At 39.5% G+C, this 25,976-nt stretch overlaps 1 protein-coding gene across 1 annotated transcript in view; it reads left to right on the top strand.

The window, feature by feature from the left end:
* The first annotated feature begins 5,823 nt into the window (after nucleotides 1–5,823).
* The window catches only part of LOC139473901 (pyrokinin-1 receptor-like), a 35,310-nt gene continuing 15,157 nt past the window's right edge, over nucleotides 5,824–25,976 (top strand). The window contains exons 1-2 of the mRNA XM_071256699.1: nucleotides 5,824–6,214; nucleotides 6,991–8,533. Of these exons, the coding sequence (XP_071112800.1) occupies nucleotides 8,245–8,533 (289 nt within the window). The 5' untranslated portion in view covers nucleotides 5,824–6,214; nucleotides 6,991–8,244. The remainder of the gene's footprint in view (nucleotides 6,215–6,990; nucleotides 8,534–25,976) is intronic.

The raw sequence follows: 25,976 nt of genomic DNA, 5'->3' as shown, positions 1-25,976 counted from the left end.
AATTTAATGTTCATTAGTGTTTATCAATCAATCATTTCAAAGTCCGGAATGTGATTTCCAAACATTACTTACTTACTTACTTAATTTGGAGATTTAACGTGCGCTTTCCGACTGATGCGTATTTCGCGCACGGGATTTCCAAACAGCTTGGTCGCACATTTTATACTTCATGCAAGTTTCTTTGTATATTTGCAAATCAATAATCTTTATTACAATTTACCGCAGTGGTTATTACAATTTGCCGCAGTTTTTATTACAATTTACCGCAGTGAAGTTATTACAATTTACCGCAGTGGTTATTACAATTTACCGCAGTTTTATTACAATTTACCGCAGTTTAAGTTATTACAATTTGCCGCAGTTTTTATTACAATTTACCGCAGTGAAGTTATTACAATTTACCGCAGTATGTATTACAATTTACCGCAGAATTACATTTTACCGCAGTGTTATTACATTTTACCGCAGTTTATTACAATTTACCGCGTTATTACAATTTACGTCGTAACACCGTTTCACTTTGTGTGAATAACACAAAAACATTACGCCAGAAGGGTGTGAATAAATACATATATAAGATAGGCAGCAAGATAGTTTAAATTTATTTAAATTTATTATAATTCCAAACATTCGGACTTGTGTTTCTAGTTTGTGGTCCGTCAACCGATACGATAACCGATAACCGACGACAAGCATAGTTTTTTTGGGATCACTTAACTGCAACCCATTTTAAGGGGGTGTTCAACTCTCGCCCCAGTTAAGGTAACGAGTCTCTCAATATGTATATTGGTGTTAATAATTCTGAACAGTAATAAACTTCCTACAATTCAACAATATATATAGACCGTCTCCGTGGTCCAGTGGTAGAGCGTCCGCCCGGAGAGCGGAAGGTCCGGGGCTCGATCCCCTGTCGCGTCATGCCAAAATACGTTAAAAGATGGTACTTGTTGTTACCCTGTCTGGTGCTCGGCATTAAAAGGCTAAAACAAGGACGGCTCGGGGTCAGTATACTCTGTCTGAGTAGGGTATTCATGGTAAAATGCGGCATGGTATAGTGATACCATGAGCTAGCACTACAAATCGGCATCAGTACGGAATCAGTCCGGACTAGTACAAGCAGACACACACACACACACACACACGTGTATGCACGTCGCCATACAAGTGCAATAATCTTGGACGCGACGTTAAACCCTATTTCCGAGCAGATCAGTCCTTATTTATACTCTTAATAAACATCGATTCCTGCTTTAAAATGAAGTGTCAGTTAAAGACAGATCTGCAGCCGTGGAAGAATATTTGATTTGCAACGAAACTTTCACAACCAAAAATTCCAATTATGTTTCTGTGGCGTCGTCTCCAAACAAGAATTCCATTGCTATCACAATGTGGAAGATATCCATGAAATTAGATAATGGCTATATTTGTCTTAAAGGGGCCTAATGCAGTGCATTCGTTGGAAGACTGGCATTTGAAACATACGTCATTTCTCACTTTAATATTTGTTCACCCAGCTGTGAATGGGTACCCGGTAGGATGAGATAATAATCCCTTGGGCTTTTAAATTTGCAGCGTAAACACGACCAGGAAACTGAGACTGTTATTCAAGTGCACACTGACCCAATGAACGGGATAAATTATAATTGGTTTTTATTATTATTATTATTATTATTATTATTATTATTATTATTATTATTATTATTATTATTATTAACAGATTAAAAAAGGCACCAAAAAGGGTTTTGTGGATCCTGGCACAGTCAAGCTGGTTGGTCGACATTACTAAAACCTAGTTTAATATAATACAATGTCACTGACACGACAGCGGAAGAAATGCCTTTAATCAGCAAATAATCAACTAGTATTTACATAATACAAAATAGTTTATATCATATCTGCGTACGAAACTATTTGTTTGTTTGTCATTTAGCGCCGCACTCACCATTATTCCAGACATAAAATGCCGGCGGCAGCACAATCTAGTGATAAAACCCTTTCCATAATCATAAGAACTAACTGCTAATAGCAGCGTCCTTTGCACAATTCCATCTAAATCTTATCACGTGTCTATACATGTATGTATCACTATTGAATAGTGATGACGCCATGCGATGGCGAAGAAGAGAGCTATTTTATGACCATCGAACCACTCTGTAGGGGTGCGATGACACGCAGTCAACCAAGCCACTGCGCCTGATCCATTAAGTCTCTTACGACCAACATAGGTTGCTGGGGACCAATTCTAACCCTGAGTCCCCATGGGGATGTACGGAACTAAATTACTGAGTAGAGGTCGTTGGAGTGAAGGATATTTATGGGGATGTAAACGCTTCCTGTTTTTGTAAGTGGCGTCTACCCCCTACTGGTACAAGTAATCCCAAACAAGGATTTATATAGAATACAGATAGCATGACCTGTAGTTAACCCCAGCTTAATGATTGTTTGCCGAATTTAGTACATGTCTGACCAGTTGCTCTCTGTGAGCTGATAACTACACTTTGCCTTAAAATATTCATGCGCCATGTTATACGCGATAAAAGGTTGATTTGTGTGTGATATTGTGTGACTGCAAAAGTGTTGAATATAAGTGAGAAATGCTTGTCTTAATACATTGTAACTCAAATATGCATTTTATATATATGTTAATAGCCGCCGGGGCAAGATACGCTCACCTTTTCACAAACCCCTGGACTCACTTGCACAAAGCGATCTTAGCGCTAAGATGATCGTAACTCCCATGCTTTAACATAGACTTACAATAGTTGTAGCGCTAAGACCGCTTTGTGCAAGTGGGCCCTGGTGTCATCACCAGTTGATAGTGGTTTACATTGCTCATCAATATGGAAATGGTTTTATCGCTTACTATTATTGCATCTAATCAAATTGGAAACACAAACCATTAATAAAGGAGACAAGCCTTTGATGAATACATCAAGGACATTTAGATATTAATGACTGGGATGAATGATGTTTTAACAAGAACGACTACATTATTAATATTATTTATCATTTCATGATAAGTATGTATACAATATAATTAACACACAGACAGGTAACACATGTGAACAATGTATACACTTACATACCTACGTAGTTGGATGACGGCCAAATGTGAAATGTGTGCTGAAATTGTCATATAACATGTTCATCAATACCTATGTGTAGCGGCCATAAAATTTCCGAGTCCCCTGGTGGGATTCGAACCACGGACCTTCTGATCAGAGGTCGGACGCCTTGTCCACATGACCAAAGAGGTTAACCCAGTCGGCAAGCTGACAAGGTAAGGATGTCATCTGTGGGATGACTCCACGCCCTGCTACATATTCCCCCGCCAACAGAAGGCACGTCCCGGGCCGCATAGAAGGGTACTGAAGCTTATTTTGCTCAAATTTGATATGAACGTGCTCAGCCCCACGTTGGGCGCCAATGTAGCTGCCATACAATTTCCGAGTCCCCTGGTGGGATTCGAACCACGGACCTTCTGATCAGAGGTCGGACGCCTTGTCCACATGACCAAAGAGGTTAACCCCGTCAGCAAGCTGACAAGGTAAGGATGTCATATGTGGGATGACTCCACGCCCTGCTACATATGCAAAAATCGTAAACGTGTCAGGTCATAGCTGATACATGGAAGCTAACTTAAATAAGAGTGTGGTAGACTGAAGTAACATGATGCTCATGCTTGTAACATGGACAGTTTACTTCCGTATTTTGACTTGTACCATTGGTTCCCGTGTTTGTTTAAGATGACTTGCCTTTGCATGTGTTTGTGACGTGTGTCTCTGGGACAGGATACATTCACCTTTTCGGGAACAGCTGGTTTCATCACTTTTTTATAGTGATTCAAAAACACTTGCTCGTATGTCGTAAAATCGACTCTGCTTATGGAAGGATTTTGTTGTTTTTATGTAGCAAAATGGAACCAGTAATTTATATAATATCTATGGAGGCATATGTCGTCAGGCGTTCCATAACAATACTTCAGGGAACAGATATGTTATGACAATTGTGCCAAGAGATGAAAATTAGCAAATTAGTGAGCAATCTTTTGTTTCTATAGAATTTTTACATCAAACAGAGTTGTAAACATTATTGTGCTATATTCTTGGGCGTTTTCTTTTTTCATCAGTATATGACAGTATACGTTTTGCTACAATAAAATCACTCTTCAGATAACCATAAAAAAATCAGTAAGTAGTTCATGTATTTTAACAAATAGAAATTCAACTGTGCTCTATGGCTGATCTTTGACCCCATATTTGAAAAAAATAGTTCCGCTACCAAAAGTATAAATTTTCCGACAGAACATCATTAATAGGTTCATGATCCTGCTTTATAAACAGTACATCCCAGCCCCTGCATTATCAACAGCAATTCCCATCCCCTGCATTATTTTGGGTAGTCCCGGCATTATAGGAAATAGTTCCCAGACCTTGCATTATAGAAAGTAGTTCCCAATACCTGCATTATAGAAAGAAGTTCCCATATCGCTCATTATAAAAAAATCATTTCCATAGCCTGCATTATAAAATATAGTTCCCAGACTCTGCATTATAAAAAGTAGTTTCCAGACCCTGCATTATCAAAAAAAGGTTTCCCAGAACGTGCATTATAAAAAGTAGTCCCCAAATCGTACATTATAAAAAGTATGCCTCATATATTACATTATAAAAAGTAGTCCCCATATAGTACATTATAAAACGTTGTTCCACGTCCATACATTATAAAAACTAGGACCCAACTTGAAAACTGTCAACACTCGACATTTGAATGGAACATCCGTGAGGTGATATTACATCCATTTCACGGTGACCCGTGCAACTATCGCCCACTCACGAGAACAATAAGTGGCTGACAGCATGAGCAGCAACCCGGGTCGTCATGGTTCAGGCCTTCAGGTACACACACTATAAGATGCCCATTAAAAAATAATGTTGGCCTGTCATGGTGTTAATCACAAAATACCTTTTATTTATTCAGCTATTACGACAGATGCTGGTAAAAGGGAGAAAATTCTGACACATATTCTCTTAGATTTCCTGTACGAAAATGTATTGTAAAAATAATATTAACTGAAGCATCGTTAATCCGATGTCCGTAGTCTAGTATGTCCGGGGTTTATATATAAACATGATAATTAAATGATGATCTTCAAAACTCCATCCACACCGATTTGTAAAAATAATTTTTTAAAACACAAAAGTGACTTTTCCAAAGAAGTATAACTATATATGAAACAAGATTCAACATACATGTACGTGTATAAGGTAGAGGGTAAAGAAGAATAAAGCCTACAAACTGAATTACTGGGATCGTTTATCCTATCTCAAGTAAACATTGATTCAATATTAAGTATTTAAGGACATGAAGTCTATATTTGTGTTTCTATATAGTTGGACACTGCCATAATCATCCTTAAAAGCCTTTGACATACTTTAACCACAACCCCAAACGCCGATCTGCCTGGCCTGCGTCATTTTGTGGCTGTCCTCCGATAGAGAACCCCATTTAGTTTATCTGACGAGCAATCACTGGTGTAACTGCCCCGGAGAATACACCGGCGTCAGAATATATGCTCGTTACTACACAAACTATGCGACGGGGGATTCCATACGCCGAGCTGTGTGTACCAGCTTTATCATCACAGCTCATGGCTTCCCACAGCCGCTGTTGCAATCAGAGACAAGCATCCCCTGTGTGAGCAGCGCTAGCTGCTGATGCCGGTCAGCGTGACTTGGTTAGATTGGATTAAAAGTTGGTTGGTGAGAGTGACACTTTTCGCAGCCATTGAGTGAACTCTCCATAAACATCTCAACTTGTTTGTTCGGCCAGTTCAGGCTCTGCTATTGGCCTGTGTATGTTGTTTGAAGCTCACCCTGGAGCCCCAGTGATTGGACGCTACTTGTAAATCTGAGAAGACACACCCTCCACGCAGGGAGGTGTAGAAGTGTGTGATCAAATTACATTCTGTAACAGTTTGTTTTGTTTCAGTCGAAGCGTGATACGAAGATGTGGATACCTACCGAAACGTCATATGAAAATTACTCAACGAATTGTTCGGACCAGGAAACAAATTCTGTGGTAAACGCGTGAAAATGTTTTCAGTGGTGGATAACATGTGCATTGTGGAGAAATGCTTGAGAGAAAAATGCCAACTTGGAACAATTCTGAATCTATAGGAGTTTTGAGAAAACAAGCATTTCTAACATTCAAGGTAAATTTTTAATTTTAGAATATGAATTTAATTTAAGAAGATATACAAAATCGACCAACTGTTAACGAGGCAAATGGATGGACTAAGGTGTTTCAGTTACTTTGGTGATAATCAATAATATCAGCAAACGAAAAATTGATATTTTGATTAAATAGTTTGCCCCTGTAGTTTACGATACATCAGTCTGGATTACAGGATTGTAATAATGTATGGGATGGATATGTGACTGTCGACCAACTCTGGATTTACGAGTTGGGATAATTTATGTGATATGTGCTACATGACCAGAACATTGCCGACGATTGTTAAGATTCACCTGTGTATAGCGTCATGTGTTGATATATAAGTATTTATCTTATGAGAATACTTACATTGGATTCTATCACAATAATTACAGGCCACTGTCAATACATTCCTCTTGTCGTATTATGTTTATTCGTGAACTATTTCAGACATCATACAGTCATACAGTTTATTCTAAAAGCGCATATGCATAAACATATCATATAAGGCATTTGTAATTTGTCTCTTTTATTTACGATATTATTAACATAAGAGGCACGAGACATAGGGTAGATGAGGTACTAGCAATTTGACTAAAAACCTATTCAAAAGCCACACAAATATAATGATATGTATTGATATAATAGTGAACGACTAGGGAGTGATCATTTCATATTGCGGGGGTCTCCACAAGCCCACCAATGCTCCCTCAATATCAAATTGTGGGTCCTTCACACTAATAAACAGTAACAATGTCTCAATTTCACACACAGGGTACAACTTCTTGACCTATGCAGGAAAGCGGCACCCGACAATGGGTCATAGTACCCTTTACATGTTGTCTGAATATGAATCACTAGTAAGTGTGAATCACCTGGGAAATATGACACCTGAATGAAAAAGACCGTGAATTTTGTTTGAACTGAAAAAGACCTCATTAAGTTATTTGATTGTCCATGAAGTTCCGGTCTTTCAAAAGTTGATAGAAAAAGACAAACAGAGGCACGGATACATGGACTTCGTGAACACGTGGATGCCAGACACACCACAATAAAGTCCTTATTGTGTGTAAACCAGAAGATCAGACACACTACAATATAGTTCACATTGTGTGTAAACGTGGATATCAGACACACTACAATATAGTTCACATTGTGTGTAAACGTGGATATCAGACACACTACAAGAAAGTTCACATTGTGTGTAAACGTGGATATCAGACACACCACAGTAAAGATCTTTTGTGTGTAAACGTGGATATCACACACACTACAATACAGTTCATATTGTGTGTAAACGTGGATATCACACACACTACAATAAAGTTAGTAGTGTGTGTAAATGTGGATATCAGACACACCACAGTAAAGACCTTTTGTGTGTAAACCAGAAGATCAGACACACTACAATATAGTTCACATTGTGTGTAAACGTGGATATCAGACACAGTACAATACAGTTCAAATTGTGTGTAAACGTGGATATCACACACACTACAATAAAGTTAGTATTGTGTGTAACCGTGGATATCAGACACTCTACAATGAAGTTCATATTGTGTGGATGACATAGCCAGATATAGCTGACTATAATCAATACTGAATATATACGTAGATGCCAGATCATTTACGATAATACATAGGATGTGTAAACGTGGAAGTCGACAAACTACATTGTAGTGTGTGAAAACGTGAACGCCTCCCACAACGGATGATGCCCCGCGCTGTCTGTGACCTGAGAGTTTTTGAAGCAACAAGTATTCAGTGTCGACAGTTATCAGTGATCTTTGTGACATTCAAACGGATGAGCTAGTTATGTTTTATCGGAGATAAGGGGTGGATGTTCAAGCTCAATCTCTATCAAAGTTTTCCAAGATAAAGACATTGCCCAAGGAATTGATCGTATCATCAAGGTTATAGGACCTCTTTACACAATGCCATAGGGATTATACCTCAGTGAACGCAAACATGTCCTATGGGTCTGTGGTACGTAAGCAAACTGAACAAGGGACTTGTGTTAACTGAACAATGTCTGGAGTCGGTAGCGTGTCAGTTATGCTCAACATGAGCAACGCCAGTGACATCGTTGACAGCAACTTCTCCCTCGACGACTACATCCTCACCAACCTTGGCTCGAAAAACATGGGCAGCACAGCCGGCGTCCTCCTCACCATCATCTACAGCCTCATCTTCATCTCTGGCACCATCGGCAACGTCTGCACGTGCATCGTCATCGCCCGTAACTCCTACATGCAGACGACGACGAACTACTACCTCTTCAGCCTGGCTGTGTCAGACCTCCTGCTGCTACTGTTTGGTGAGTTAAGTGAATGTGACGCTTCTTATATACTACTCCACTTTTGATAGGGAGATTTTTTTTATCTTTCCATGCTACGCAAAAATGATTTTCATAATATGTCAAGTGTATATTTTTATATATTCAAAAGTGGTGTGGTGGATGTGACAATCTGATACACTTTTAACCTAACCTTATCGGATTGACCGACGTACGGACTTACAGACAGACACTGATGAATTTACACCTGGCTGGATACATGCTGAGTATGTTTTTGCCGCAAACTCTCATGAAGTAGAATGTCAAGTGTATATTTGAATATATTTGACTCAACTGATTATTCCCAAAGGTGTAGCAGTACATGTAACAGTCTGGTACACGTTTAATCTAACTTCTTCTGACCTATGGATAGACAGACAGAGTGACACAGAGAGGTGTTCTCGGAATAGGTGAGTATCTCTTGCCCTTCTGGTAACACCCGTTGTGAGTGAAAGTAATGAAGGTTTCAAAGACAGGTGCAGCAATATATCATGAATTTCATGACCAGGGGCGTTTCATAAGCATTGTGTTTAAACCATTTGAAAAAAACTCACGGGAACACATGGTACAAGTCAAAATAGAGAATTGCCTAAGTGACACGACGGGTGTTTACTACTTTGCTTAAAGCTACGAACACTGGTGCAGTGGGGTCACATCAATTTCAATCTAACCACCGACAGTGGACGCTTACAGTCAAGGGACAGAACTCTGCACACGATGTTTGCCGTTATTTGCTTTTCTTTTGTTTAGGGACCAGTTCAAAAGTTCAAAGTAGGATAAACAAATTAATCCCTTAAGATTTGAGACATAATAGCCAGGGCAAATTTATGAAAATGTGAAAAGCGAATCCTACGTTGCAATGATTCATGAGCTGGTGGTGTGGGAGAGCTTTCACGTACAGTCGAACCCTTTGTCTAAAGCTCGGATGCGTCGGATCCCCGGTCCGGTAAACTCTTACTTTATTTTAACACGGATGGGTCGTATTGGATGTGTCGAATTCCCGGTTGTCTCGAACTCAATTTATAGTCCAAAAAGTTAAAACTATCTCACAACTGACTGCCCTTCTGTCAAGTATAATAGTCAAGAGGATACGGCGTGAAACATCAAAGAAAGGAAGTTCTTCATTTCTAATAATATTATTGTTATTTACATAACAAGTGTTCTGTGGTCAGGTTGCCAGGTCAGACGGTAATATAGGGTCGAGTGGGATGAGTCCAACCCCAGAGAAGTCACATTATCTCTCTGGTTCGAGCGAACAAAGTTCGACTGCATGTCAAGTTGACTGCTTATTCACTCGTTTTTATTCCCACGAGGGAGAAGCTGTTCATTTTCAAAGAGTAACTCTAAACTAATTGACGAAGGAAAGTATACGGAGTCTGTTTTTATGTGATTGAAAACTGAAGGAACAGTTTTTAAATTTGATTATGTCTATTTAACCGTCTCTCATTCCAGCAACAGTTTGTAAAGAATAATCTGTGACTGGGTAATTTTGTGTGAAAGTAAACTGGTTCAATGTAGACGAGGGTAAAAAATGAATATGCAACATGACCCTTACCATGTTTGAAATTTTGTTATTTTGCGCCAAAGAAAGCAAATTTATTTATTTTCACAGATAAGATGTCTAGGATCACCGTCAGTACCGGTGTATTATGCGAATTTTTTAAAGTTCTAAATTAAATGAAATTTCAAAATACAAAACCATGCAGAAATATTCTGTGAGTGCTGACTAAGCACCAATACAGTTCATTTGTTCTGATAGAACATCGCTAACTTAAGATATTTTCAATTTAAAATCAAACATGTGATAACATCAACTGAGAGGCATAGTTTCCTTTTCTCCTCAATAACAAGTAGTGACTATTTATTAACTTAAACCGTAAATACCCTGAAAAATATATTTTGTGGGTGAAATTTAACACAGGTAATTCTAAACATATCAATCCCCAAACTTTTGGTCGTAGGATATGTATCTATTATAGACATATTAATCCTTAAACTTTTGGTGGTAGAATATTTATCAATTGTAAACATATTAATCCCCACACCTTTGGTAGTAGGATATGTATCCAACATTGAACTTTTGAACTTTTGAACTTTTGAAATGATCCCTTAGAAACTGACGTCATATTTTGTTAATGACGTCAAATTCCAAGGCCCGCACACAGCGTCGATATATTTCTACTGAGACAAGTGTTCTTACACAGAAGCACAGACGGGAGAGTTACAATGTATGGAATTTAGATAAGTTCTATTCTATGATAAACATTCGTCTGGCATAAGATACGGCTTGCCTTATAAATAAGACTTTTCAATTAATTTTAGAAGTCTTCAAATACAAGCGATTACTTGGTCTAGACGGTAAGGTCATGACTGCACCACGCCGATTTCCTCAATACTGCAGAGGGCCTTGTATACAGTACTTTACAAGCTTGTCCGAACTTCGTCAGTTCGGAAATAAAAGCGTCAAAAACATAATCATAAGAAAATATATACTAAAAGCAGAGTCCATTGAACGATTCCGATAACACGATAACCATTTGTTTATGAATCACTATCAAATAGATGTGATTTTAGCAGGGGTTCATGAAAAGATGAGCGTATTTTGCCCCACTGGTGGCTCACACATGGTCCAAGAGAAAATAAGGAATTACTTCGGATATCATGTTTGTCACTGGGGCGTCAAATTTGAAAACATGTCTACCCTAAAACGTCTGAAAACTTTACTGAGACCTAAAATGTTGTAACCCTGATAAAAAAACCTCTGAGCAACTCATGTGTCTGGATGCTTACAATAGGAGTGTTTAATTATGATAAAGGGGACAATACCTTTCACAAAAACAATATCTATTCTATAAGACTTCATACCCATGATTAATTAATCTAACAATATCTCACGGACGAATTTAGAGGGAAGGGTACAGTCCGGATAATCGAGGGTCCAGTGTGTATCAACAATTACTGTAAAAGGACTTTTCACTGTGACCTCCACGTCCGGAACGCCTATTAATTTACAAAGAAACAATATCTTTACAGACCTGTGTGTGACAAAGGCATGGTATCAAGCATATGTGTAAAGTGGAATTCCAGGTCCATGGTGATGATCCTGAGGCCTGATTATAACGGTCTACGTGTACTTTCTTGACTGTAATTTATTGATAGGTTTCTTGTGCTTCAGTCGAATTCCCCTACGTTTGTGTCGAAATGTTATGGTTTTAGATTGTTTATAAAAATGTTCTTTGATCTTATCTAGTTTGCACTATCATCATCGTCTTCACTGTCCACAGATATAGCTGAAGGGGCGGTCGGGTAGCCTAGTGGTTAAAGCCGGGTTCAATTCCCGTCATGGGTACAATGTGTGAAGCCCATTTCTGGTGTCCCCCGCCGTGATATTGCTGGTATATTGCTAAAAGTGGTGTAAATATATATTCACTCACTCAATATAGCTGAAACTTAATTATGGAGTGTGTTGAAAGGAATATGCCGGATGACGACACTCATGGCTAATATACATCGATTCGATGCTAAAAGGGGAAACGGGTGGCGCAGTCGTGAAAGGTGCCGCAATTTGATGTACAGAGAGTTGTGTCCCTTGTGCGTGTCGGAAACCTGTGATTGTGGGTTCGAATCCCGGTTCACCCCGATTATGTTGGTACATTTGTCAGCACTATACCCGTGCTCGTGGGTTTCATTGAAGTGGTAAACGTCTGAGACCTGAATCGCTTGGGCTTTCTTTCCACAGAAAGCTGACACACCGTGATGTAACTGGAATACTGTTAAACTCACTCACGCACGTTAAACCCGCTCACTCACTCTATCCTAAAGTGGCGCGATTGTCTAGGTTGTGTAAGGAACAGATTATTGCACTCGTGTCTGGCATACGCCTTTTATCTTACAAGGAGTTGTTTCAAAACATACCTCACGAGACAAAAACACTCGTCTAGTAATCTCTATTTCCTTACTAATAATTCGTGAATCCAGAACTTATTTATTCGTCCACGTCCGGTTTAACGAGGTTTCACTGTGCCTATAAGTGTCGTAATCTAATTCGTGATACATTCTGTTGCAAAATGTTCTGAATCAGAATCGTATTTCCATGACACATACTGACCACAAAAAGAAACTTTACGGCTTTTAAAAATGAAATTGTAAAAACTTAAAAACACAAATTCAAACTTAACCAACGTGTTGCCGTGGCCTGTACGCTCCCCAGACATGTCCTCCATAGAACACCGCTGGGATGTCATGGATAGTCGTGTTCGACAGCGACCGCATCCTCCAGCCAACAGACATGAACTGATCCAGGCCTTCCAATGAGAATGGCGACGTGTCCCACGTGATGTCACCAGACGACTGACTTTTTTGTGCACTTGAGAGTTTGAAGCAGGGAGTTTGTGAGTCATACACGTTATTTACGTGCCACCATAATTCCTGTACCATGACCGTGGAATATATTCATTTTATGAAAAAACAAAATCTAGAAATGAATACAAAAGCGAGTCTAGCCACATCAAGCTAGCTCTATTCCACAGCATAGGAATTTTTAAGATTATTTTTAGAGTCAAGAAGGATATTGTGTAATATAAGATTTCAGAGACTAAATGTTAGTCTAATATATCATCACAACAGAAAAATATCATGATCATAAATACACTTCATGTACCCAACACAACTGTCACCAGCAAGTTGTTTATGATTTTGAAGCCAGCTGGCGGCATATATTACAGATTTAACTGAAATACTTAAAAACTGATCCAGTGTGTAAGGATATATTGATATCAGTTTGTCATTGTTTGACTGAAACATATCACTGCTGTTTCTCGATCAATACTGTTTTAATCACAGGGATTGGTCTGTTCTTTTGAAGTATTGATTTAAGGATTTGGTACTTTTTTCCAAACGAAGGATAATTTATTTCTATTTTTTCAAAATTCTCGAGTTCGTTGTTAATGTCATTTCAAGTGTGATAACGTTCCCATTATAGTTAGATAGGTGTGGCTCTCTGATTCAACCACACAAAAAAACTGATATCTGAACACTACATGTACACTAATGTCCTTACTGGCCCATGATGCATGCATAATTTAAGGAATTAGGAAAACCTTTACTGATCAGTGTGATAGTATCAAATGTGTTCGTATGAATTAGACTTTTATCTATTCAGCTGTTTGTGACGTACAGCAACACTAAAGGCATGGGTAAGGCTATGTCCATAGGCTGGCTGATGTCAGAGGTTTTCAGGAAGTGGTTTTATAATATATCAACAAGAGCAAGTCTTTTACTCGTGCTGAAATTTATACATTTGTGGGGAGATAATAGAAGAAATCAACATGCACCTTAAAATATTTTGTTTTGTTCACGGACTTGCTCATACTTGATCATCATTTCCTGTTCGAAAATTGGTCCTTTGTCACTCATTTTAGCCAAACTTATGTATTAGGTTAGTCGGAATTCCAAAGCATGCAAGAAGAAAAAAAACTAGTTGTCAGTCATTTGAACATGTCTGATGATTTTCATACCAACTCTTATTTCAAAGTTTTCCGCAACTTTAAAATTTGTCATTTCCCTTAAGTACCCTACCTCCCCATTTTGCAAATGTCAAATACCATAGAAGTAACGTCAGCTGGCTGTAGGCGAGATGGCGGTCTAATTGGACATATCAGTCAGTGAAATGTAATATAGATATGTAACAATAGCCAGAAGCACACTCCACCACTAAAGAAGTTCCCTTCTGATGTTCAAGATCAGTTATTGTACGTTTTTTGTATACGTATACAGGGCCAAAAGGGTTACTTTTTTTAAAGAAAGAAAATGTTTAGTATTGGCTTTAAAAAGATATTCTCTGAATCACTGTCCTCTCCTCACCCGTCCTGACCCTGCTAATCAAGGGTAAATACTCGGGTCGGTCCCATCGATGTATATATAATTAAATGGGTATTACTAATTACCCAGAAATGCTAAACCCTGATCGGATGATAGAGAATAGAGACCTTTTTAGGGATTCTGGACATGTCAAACTTTGAAATAGTGGAGTAAAAATAATTTCAGTCCAGCAAATTGCTAGCAACTAGTCATTTTTCTTTCTTATACTTTTCAGAGGTAGACTTTTGACATGATAAAGTACACAAGAATGTATGAATAAAAATGAGTGACAAAGGGCTAATTTTGTAATTTCAAAGAAATTTTAAACTTGAGAAAAAGTGTGATCGAAGACGATTTTTAAATTATATATTTATTCTGTGTTTACTAACACCACCCGTGAAGATCCGTGTTAGAATAGGTATTCAGCAACTCATTCTTGCCGTAAAAGGCAGCTATGCTTGTCGTAAGAGGCGACTAACGGGATCGGGTGGTCAGGCTTGCTGACTTGGTTGATGCATGTCATCGTATCCCAATTATGTAGATTTATGCTCATGATGTCAATCACTGGATTGTCTGGTCCAGACTCGATTATTTACAGACCGCCGTCATAAATCTGGAATTTTGCAGAGTGCGGCGACAAACAATCAAACCTACACCTAACTGAAAACGACAAAAATAATTTGCTTAATCAATAGACAATGCTTAAAAATAAAACGAATATTTGCTCAAGTTCCAATATTTAAATAAATAACGCTTCTGGAAACTGTGTCGACACATTATTACCAAACGTACACATTGCAGATACACTCTTTAAGAAAAATAGAAACGCAGAGGTCGTATGTAGTTCATTGAACCTGACCCTACCAAAAATCCGGTATATAAATTGGATATATGTTATTGGAAAATGTAACAGTTGATGGCCTGATATTTGGCAAACGGTGCGTCAAAACGTACCCATTGTCGAGTTGCAATGTCTTAAAGGGCATTGTTTTAATACTTGTTAAAAAATGTCATGGATGAAAACAGTAAACTTAAATGCATATGCAAGTTATGACATTCGCAACTCGTGGTAGTGGCTATAAAAAGGCAAGCATAAGCCAATAATTTGTCGTTCAATTGTCAAGTTCGATAATGCCGAGACTCAGCGCTGCCGATCGGAACATCGCCATAGGACGTATCCAAAAGGGGGAATCGCAGTCTTCTGTTGCACACCACTTCAACGTCCGCCATAGCACCATTTACCGCCTATGGGACCGATACACACAGTTCAATTCCACTGCAGACCGTCTGAGAACCGGCCGACCAAGAGTTACCACCCCTGCACAGGATAGCTACATTCGACTGTTGCACCTACGTCATAGCAATGCCACAGCTACGGAGACTGCAGGATACATCCCTAGTTTGAGGAGCATATCGGACCAGACTGTCAGGAACCATCTTCGCGAAGCTGGAATCCAACCCAGAAGACCCAGTTATCGTCACTGTTTTGCAACAGATCCATCGACAGCGACGCTTGCGTTGGTGCCATATCTTACAGCCTTGGAATTTGAGAAACTGGAGACTAGTGTGGTTCAGCGATGAATCACGATTTCTTCTTCACCGGCGAGATGGAAGACAACGTGTTTATCGTCGTCGAAATTAGTGTTTTGCCCCACATTGTGTACGTGAATTCGACAGTTTCGGTGGCGATAGTGTCATAGTGTGGGGGCAATATCCTACAAACACGAAATCAGACTTGGTTGTGGTTTAGGGACATTTGACAGCAAATGGCTACATGAATCAAATTCTTCCACCTCACAATCTTCCAATCATTGACCGCCAGAGGGATCTGTTTCAACATAACAACGCTCCACCTCACACAGCTCGTGTCACGGTAGACTACCTTCATAATGCCAACATCCACGACTTCCCCTTGCCGTCGATATCTCAAGATCTCAACCCAATCGAACACCTCTGAGATGAACTCGATCGACGTGTACGTCAACGTCAGAACGCCGCAGACACTCCCACAACTGGCCAACGCGTTACAAGCAGCATGGCGCAGCATTCCACAGGACAGAAATCGTACACCTATCCAGTCAGTGCCGAGGAGATGCAGATGCCGTGATTGCTGCCCGGGGCCGTCACACGAGATACTGATTCAGCGCAACCTTGTGGCTTTATGTGACATGACAATGAACAGTTTTCAATGCCTTTGTCCGACAACATGTGACTATCGATCTCCAAAATATTCATATTTGTATCTATGATATTAAATTGAATATATAAACTTTTTTAGGTACAATAAATTTACTAAAAATCTACCTGTACTTTTCTTTTTTTGAAGAGTGTAAATAAAGCCTAGTTTTTTAACCTTATGATCATATATGATAGCTATTTCTAAACATTTTGTTCATTCCTTAATTCATGAAGGTCCTGTACATGTGCATGTGGACCAAACTTCCTCTTATCCTACCGCGTCCTATGTTCATCCTAACGATTTTACTGGGGACTGTATAGTCCGCAATGCCGAGGTTACACTGTAACACACCTCGTACATCACGCCCGTGTCATACAGATGTCACTTGTCTATCTACGATAAGGGGCGGTCGGGTAGCCTGGTGGTTAAAGCGTTCGCTCGTCACGCCGAAGATCCGGGTTCGATTCCCGAACATGGTGTCCCCCGCCGTGATATTGCTGGAATATTGCTAAAAGCGGCGTAAAACCATATTCACTCACTCACTATCTACGATACGACAGTTCCATCCCAACCTTCCGAACATGCATATACAATGGGACACGACTCATTATCAATAATCTGTTATCCGTAAATGTGTTAATCGGAAGGATTATCCTTGAAAGTGTACGGCCCTGGCTGTTGGAGATTCATTCTGTGCCATTATGGCTGCAATAGTACAATTCAGATATGTATTAATATCAATAAACGTGTATTTCGTTTCAAACAAATAAACGAATTTAAGTTTTGTATATGCTGCGTAAAGAATAAAAAATGCGCTTGGACATCACCTCGCCTCGAGTTTGAACGAAACATTGAGAGTGAGTGAGTGAGTGAGTTATATCAGCCATATCACGGCGTGTCAGCTTAATGTAAGAGGAAAGTCCGACTTGATGCCGGTCTCAGACGTTTACCACTTTAAACATTTATACCTATACTCTTACCTAAATAATAATCAGTGGATTGCAGTTCATTCATCACATAAAAAGACGTCGGGTTTACATTACACTCAGAAAAACTCTTCTCCACTCAACATAGAAAAAAGTTGGAATCAGGAATCCTAAGAAGCCAAAAGACAAAAAAAGAAGAGACGACAAGTCTCACAACTAACTGAGAAATGAAGGCGATAAACGTATTTTATATGCTCTGCATAGGTTTTCATTTTGTGAAGAATTTAACGAATGCGTTTTTCATGAAACAGAATCTTGTTTATAGTTTTTTGGCATCCACCCACTCACTCGGGAAAATCAATACGCGGAATGTGCCCATAATGTATCTTGGCAGGAACATTTATTGTGCTGAAATATCAATTTCCCCTCTTCTTACAATGAATCCGTGCATTTACTGGAAGAAGCGAAGATATCTAGGGTTCCCTCGGTAGTAAGAGAAATCAGTAACAACGTCTTCATTTCTCAACTCCTTTTTTATATAGGTAATGCACTATACCGTTTGCCGTTTTATTGACATTCTTGCGGCAATTTTGCTCAAATGTAATCCCTTCAAATTTCCTCTTAAAACGAACCCGTGGATTAATGGAAGAAGCGACGAATCTATGATTCCCTAGATAAAGATGATGGTGATGATGATAATAATATGTATCATGCTCCAAATCTATACACTAAAGCATTACTCAAAGCGCTATATCATTACCCGTATCAATGGATCAGTGTGCACTCATTCTCACCTCAGCCCAAGCTGCCTATGAGGCGCTTGAAGACACCTTATTACCATCTCATCCTACCTGGTACCCATTAGCTGCTGAATGAACATAGACACATTTAGAACAAGGGTGCTTGCCTAAGGAGACATTAGAAATGAGTCAAAATGACGAATGCGGTCACCCATCCAGTACACGCATCCTGGGGTTGTTGTTTTTTACGTTCACGTAGCATTTTTGGCACGCTATCTAGCAAATCGAGTCTCAGTGACAGCCAAGTGTTCGCAAGGAAAGCATTTCGCTCTTGTTGCACTTCATTTCCTAAACGTGGTTCTGGGTAGATATGCCTTAACTGCACATGTCATGACTTATTTAACCAGATAGATATCTCTCAATGCATAGGACTCAATGATATCGTGAAACCATTCTTAAACGTCAAATGACGTTAAATAACGTCATTACATCCTGTGCTTAATGCGAGGAAGTGATATCAAACTTGTCTATGTTATATTATTATATATAGACATCAATTTCCTGTCAGCCACCAAGTGAGTGAGTGAGTGAGTCGGGTTTAACGCCGCTTTTAACAGTATTCCAGTTATATCACGGCGTCTCAGCTTAATGTGGGAGGAAAGCCCGAAGTGATGCAGGTCTAAGACGTTTACCACTTCGGTGAAACCCACGAGCACGGGTATGGTGCTGACAAACCTAGAAACATAATAGGGGCGAACCGGGATTCGAACCCACAATCATAGGTTTCCGGCGTGCCCAAGGGACGCAACTCTGCACAGCGAATCGCGGCGCCTTAGACGACTGGGCCACCCGTGCCCCCGTCAGCCACCAAGACATACGTCAGTTACAGCAGTACGTGTACATGTGGTTAATGTGCTAATGAGCTAAGCTAATGTGTTGTATCATTGTGTTAAGACTGTTTTCAGTTAGCGTTGCAGTCTTACAATAGTGAGAGCGCAAAGCTGTGGTATGATTTGTTCAACACTGACTTGTTTATGCAAATTAGTGGCTGTTTATGCAAATTAGTTACCGGTAGGGCAGGACACCTGGTGTCATCACTTCTTTTCACTAATCCATTCGTTTATCGCTGTTTTTCGTTTTAACTCATTTTTCGTGGATAATCGAGACTGGTTAATCTCAGGCGTTGACGTTTTATATTTGTTTTACATGTAGTTAGATTTTGTATAATTTTACAAGAACATCGAAACTTGATGAACATGAAAACTTTCTTCGGATTCCGTATATTATGATCGTCGTGTGTTAACTCGTCATGACAAATTACCTTGTTTCAATTTAACATCAGTGCTTCTGTTTAGTGTTAGCGCTTCGGTAAGGCTGGAGAACAACTACAATTGTGTTGAGCCATTCACTCCCTCTTGGAGTGAATGAGTGAGTATGGTCCTTCGCCGCGTTTAGCAATATTCCAGCAATATCACTGGGGGGGGGGGACCAAAATGGGCTTCACACATCATACCCATGTGAGGAATTGAACACGGTTTTTTTGTTACACTTTAAACATACCAACTTGTTTTGATTTAACTTTCTGCGTTCTCTGGTATGGCGGGGTAGCCCTGTGGTTAAAGCGTTCGCTCGCCGCGCCAAAGGCTCGGGCTCGATTCCATACATAGGTTCAATGTGTGAAGCCCATTTCTGGTGTCCCCCGCCGTGATATTTCTGGAATATTTCTAAAAGCGTCGTATAACCAAACTCACTCACGCGTACCTAGCCACCAAGCCATGCAAGAGAATTACCAGTCTTGATTATCCGCCGAAACACATTCCATTTAGTGTAAAGGGCACAATAGCTGCGAAAATTATATGAACGTACCACTGGAAATCAGTTATGACACCGGGTGCTCGAGAAAAGGGTGAGCATGTCCTGCCCTACCGGTAGCACCCAACACAACACAATTTGCATAAAAAGTACACATTTATTGCCTGACGCAGCACAGCAGTACTGCAATGCGACTGATCAAGACAGTCAAGTGCTGAACCAGAAAATTCAGTGAACCGATAGTGCATCTACTGATTTTGTTGAAACATATAAAAACGATATGCTAATATTGAATGATAAAACACCCGAGTATCCACGTCGTGCCCTAATTACAATTACAATAAAAAACGCTTCTTCCAAATTCATTGTGAGAGTAACAGAGAAAGTGACATGAACAAAAAGTATATGCACTGACACAACAAGAATCTGCAGCTCATTACCGGGTATTTTTTAAATAAGATACAAAAATAACAACGCGAATAAGAAAAGTGGCACCGGTGCCTGATAGATGTAGTCCCGGTGACATCAACACCATCACTTTTCGACGTCTCCATCCTTAATGGCGCCAGGTTTATAATCACCAGCCATAGGAAGTTGAACGCAGCACGACATCGTCTATGGTCACACAGGAAGCGAGTTCAATAACTCCACTGTGCCATCTCCCTGTGGTAATTAAAAACGTCAAAGTCTCACGGGTATTTGGATAGACATCACTATAACAAAACTGGATCAGTCCCCCACAAAATTATTACAAGCGATAAACCCAAGACCCAAAACTCACCAGAGTAGCGTTACCGCTAGACGTAACATGTGTTCACTAGACGGGTCTTCACAAAATAGCTGTTCACTAGACGGGTCTTCTCGTAAATTGTATTCATTAATTGGTGTTCATGGTCACGAAGCAGGTGTTCACAAAACGTTTGTATTCACGAGACTGGTGTTTTATAAATCGGAATTCCTGATCGGATTGGCAAAGTCAAAACAAGGGAATGTGGCCTAAAAGTTTAACGTAAACTTCAGATATATCAATGAGGACCTGACATAGTTCAATAACCATCAAATAGCCATTTCCCTTCCACTGATTTACCCACTTGAACTCGAAATAAAGAAGCCCAATGACACTACCACGTCTGTTTCATATTTAGATCTATGCATAAAGATGCTAAGTGACGAAACACTCGACATGACTGTACGACAAGACAATTTTTCCTTTCTGTCGAGCAATATTCCAGCAGTTCCGACCAAGTTGTTTGAAAAAGCTACAACAACAAGGCTTCAGCAAAAGTTTTCAGAAAGCTTTATTCTAGAAATGTGGAGGAAATTTCCATAATTGACGCATCGGAATAAGAATGATGTCTGATGCAATGCTCTGTTTTGACTTACCTTATATTCCCGTGTTTCCCCAGGTAAGCAATTGACTTGCCTTTGCATGTGTTTGTGACGGATGCCCCTGGTGGGACATAATATGCTCACCTCTCGCAAATACCTCATATAATCACTATTTGATAGTGATTCATAAACAAACATTCTCATGATGCAGTCGGAATCGTAAAGTCAAGACTTCTTATGAACATGGAAGGGGTTTTGTCGTTTTTTTTGTCATTACGTGAGGATTCCCAGAACGGTGTTCACATCCTGCCTTACTGTGTTCACCCTTCGTTGGTGAATGTAAAGGTCATAATAAACAGATGTTTCTACTTACATGGGCTATCATCAACCTACTTAACATAGCACTGATGTTGGTTTTGCATAATAAATACTTTCCGGTTCGTTAGCATTACGAGATAGGTATATTTCATACTGGCACACACATGAAAGATGTGCAATAGCTATCAAACTGGATTCTGTTGAGTCGACTGTGCTAAACCAGGGTTTGTGATCTATAGTACATTTCGCAAAGCATTTTGCCTTAAAGCCAATGGTATCAACGAAAAAAATGATAACAAATGCCAGTATGATAGAGCAGATTGTAAGTACCACGTGTTGATCTTTTCTGACTATGGTTAAATCGAAATCCATTAACTCGAAATATAAGACGATGTATCCGTATGATTCTAGCAAAATCCTTATGAACTATGGTATGTTATCGTCACTACGCTGATCTCGAACATCGGATAAGTCGATGTACAAAGCACTTAGGGATAAGGATGTTTTATATTCGATTGCAGTAGTTTAACTGATACACAGAAATAGTTTTCTGTTAATACATGCAATTTAATGGGATAAACATGCGTATATGTATTGGTACCCTAAGATGAGATAACATCTTCCTGAGTAAAAGAAAGCGAGAAAAAACTTTCAATAATCATGATACATCACATCTGGAGGTAGAGTCCATTGTACGACTCCGTCTATAGCACAAGCAGGTGTTTATGAATGCCTATCAAATGGAGATAAACAAATTTTCGTAAACACACGAGCCACTGCCAAATAACATATGGACACTATCAAAATTAACACCTGCGTTTGATCAGCATCAAATAAAACGCATCATCAGTCTCCCCTGCTGAATCTATAGTTTCACCAGCCTTAAAATTATTGAGTAAAACCAGGATGTTTATCATCATTCATTTATAGAAGGCATCTGCTAATCGAATTTTCCATACTCAAAAGCAAATCTGTCTGAATAGCATAATGTGTCAGGCCACCATCATCTGGATATCTCTCCAGACGGGGGTTCTGGCACGATGAGATACATGTACTTTGGTCTGACACGTGTATCTTTATCACAGGAAACACGCCACATGGGATTCCAGGTTAGAACAGATCCCAGCAATCTATGCTGGTCGTAAGAGTCGCACAAATAGATCGCATGTCCAGGCTCGGTGACCTGGTAGATTGCGTGTCACTGTGACCCTCGATGGCGAAGATCGTTGCTCAATATCAATCACTTGATTGTCTGTTCCAGACTCATTTATTTACAAGTTGCCTTCAGATAGTTGTTCAATATCAATCACTTGATTGTCTGTCCCAGACTCATTTATTTACAGGTTGCCTTCAGATAGTTGTTCAATATCAATCACTTGATTGTCTGTCCCAGACTCATTTATTTAAAGGTTGCCTTCAGATAGTGTTCAATATCACTCGCTTCATTGTCTGTTCCAGACTCATTTATTTACAGGTTGCCTTCAGATAGTTGTTCAATATCAATCACTTCACCGGTGTCCCAGACTCATTTATTTACAGGATGCCTTCAGATAGTGTTCAATATAAAGCACTTGATTGTCTGTTGCAGACTCATTTATTTACAGGTTGCTTTCAGATAGAGTTCAATATCACTCGCTTCATTGTCTGTTCCAGACTCATTTATTTACAGGCTGCCTTCAGATAGTTGTTCAATATCACTCGCTTTATTGTCTGTCCCATACTCATTTATTTACAGGCTGCCTTCAGATAGTTGTTCAATATCACTCGCTTTATTGTCTGTCCCATACTCATTTATTTACAGGTTGCCTTCAGATAGTTGTTCAATATCACTCGCTTCATTGTCTGTTCCAGACTCATTTATTTACAGGCTGCCTTCAGATAGTTGTTCAATATCAATCACTTGATTGTCTGTTGCAGACTCATTTATTTACAGGTTGCTTTCAGATAGAGTTCAATATCACTCGCTTCATTGTCTGTTCCAGACTCATTTATTTACAGGCTGCCTTCAGATAGTTGTTCAATATCACTCGCTTTATTGTCTGTCCCATACTCATTTATTTACAGGTTGCCTTCAGATAGTTGTTCAATATCACTCGCTTCATTGTCTGTTCCAGACTCATTTATTTACAGGCTGCCTTCAGATAGTTGTTCAGTATCAATCACTTGATTGTCTGTTGCAGACTCATTTATTTACAGGTTGCCTTCAGATAGTGTTCAATATCAATCACTTCATTGTCTGTTGCAGACTCATTTATTTACAGGTTGCTTTCAGATAGTGTTCAATATCAATCACTAGATTGTCTGTTGCAGACTCATTTATTTACAGGTTGCCATCAGATAGTTGTTCAATATCACTCACTTCATTGTCTGTTCCAGACTCATTTATTAACAGGTTGCCTTCAGGTAGCTGCAAAGGTGCGTTAAACAAATAAACACACAAACAAACAAACCGTTTGCAATAATTGCTTGCATTTAGTATGTACATATTTAACCTTTAAGTCGAATGGTTCTTCAACTTATCTTCACACACAATCTACCCTAACAATTATGCATCGTAATGTTTATGAGGTAACTCTGTAAGAACTATGGTTAGTGCAGCGTGTCGTTATTAACATTTGGGGTGTTTTTTGCGCCTCCTACGCGTTTTTATCATATTCCTTAATGTGATAGGCAGGTGTTTCCACTCTAAACCGTTCTTGTCATTGCTTCAGACGTTACGCTGTGTGAATATCGTTACCACAAATGGGCTAACCAGAGAGCAACTTGTTGATTAATACGTGAAGTAAATGGATGGAATAGAACCAAAGAGTGTTCTTGGCGAACTAATTGTGAAGGCTTCTGTCTAGACAGAGCGACTCATTGTTCACTTTTCACTGATACGAAATCTGGTTTTTCAGGACCCGTTACCAAGGAGACTACACAGTGTTGTCATGGGAATGAATACTGTAGTGTGTACTACACAGTGTCGTATTTATCACTGATCACATTAAGCGACCAGCTGTTACATAACCCTGTAACTTGGTTCAGTCAGCAGACTGTAATACATCATTCGGACAGCTGGGGCTTACTACAAATACTTTCGGAATTAGGGTTGTATCGAATGTACCCAGATGAACCCCTTGAAATAGGTCGAAATACCACTTTCTAGTGTGCAGTCACATGGGCAATACCCTCAGGATCTAAAACATGTCTTTTAACTTGGGGAAACGTTCTGTGCACTTTCAACCAGCTTCAGTGTATGATGCGCGTGAACATTTTTAAAAACTTTTTGTCCCATTTGCCCCCTGGCTTTGTATCTTACTGCCCAGGATCTGCTCTTGTTAGTGTTTTTTAGACATTGGTTTCTTTGTTTGTTTGTTTGTTGTTTAACGCCGCACTCAGCAATATTACAGCTATATGACGGCGGTCTGTAAATAATCGAGTCTGGACCAGACAATCCAGTGATTGACATCATTAGCATCGATCCGCGCAATTGGGATCGATGAAATGTATCAACCAAGTCAGCGAGCCTGACTACCCGATCCCGTTAGTCGCCTTTTACGACAAGCATAGTCGCCTTTTACGGCAATCATGGGTTGCTGAAGACATATTCTACCCCGGAATCTTCACGGGTCTAGACATTGGTCCTTAGGTATATGGGTTACTGACAGACAGTTAAAATTGCCCGAAAAGTTGTGATTTTCTGGCTATAAAAGGCATTATTTCGGTGGTTTTGATTTACTTTATAATTACTGATACTGTCGAATGCACATGTCCAAGAGCTTTCCATATATCTGTAACACATGATGTGGTTTCCAAAGGGATCACCTGACCAGCCCCTATTGCATTATTGTCGGAAATTACGTTTGAACCCGGAGTGGACGTGCAGAGGATATAACTGTTCTATTAGAGTGAGTGAATATGTTATTGTATTAATCATATGTCTTGAGTACATGCAACAATAACATGCATGTCATGGAACGTCGGCGTTGGGTGGCACTGTGGTTAACGTGTTCGCTCGGTAGGCCGAAGACCCTGGTTCGATTCCTCACATGGCTAGAATGTATGAAGACCATTCTGATATGGCTGGAATATTTGACTTTAAAACGGCGTAAAATACCCTATACCCACACACTAATAGCACATCAACGAACATAAGCAGTTATATTATAGTTTATTAAAGTGATAAGTGGGTTTGAATAGTACAGTAATTATGTTCGAATTCTACTGTGGCGTGTCGGCTTGATGTGGGCCTTAAGCCCAATCAGGACAGGACGTTGATG

The sequence above is a fragment of the Haliotis cracherodii genome, unplaced genomic scaffold, assembly GCF_022045235.1.
Source record: "Haliotis cracherodii isolate W230 unplaced genomic scaffold, xgHalCrac1.p SCAF_3, whole genome shotgun sequence".
In the NCBI taxonomy this organism is placed as follows: Eukaryota; Metazoa; Mollusca; class Gastropoda; order Lepetellida; family Haliotidae; genus Haliotis; species Haliotis cracherodii.
The sequence above is the reverse complement of the archived record's forward strand: the minus strand, read 5'-3'. Positions and strand labels throughout refer to the sequence as shown.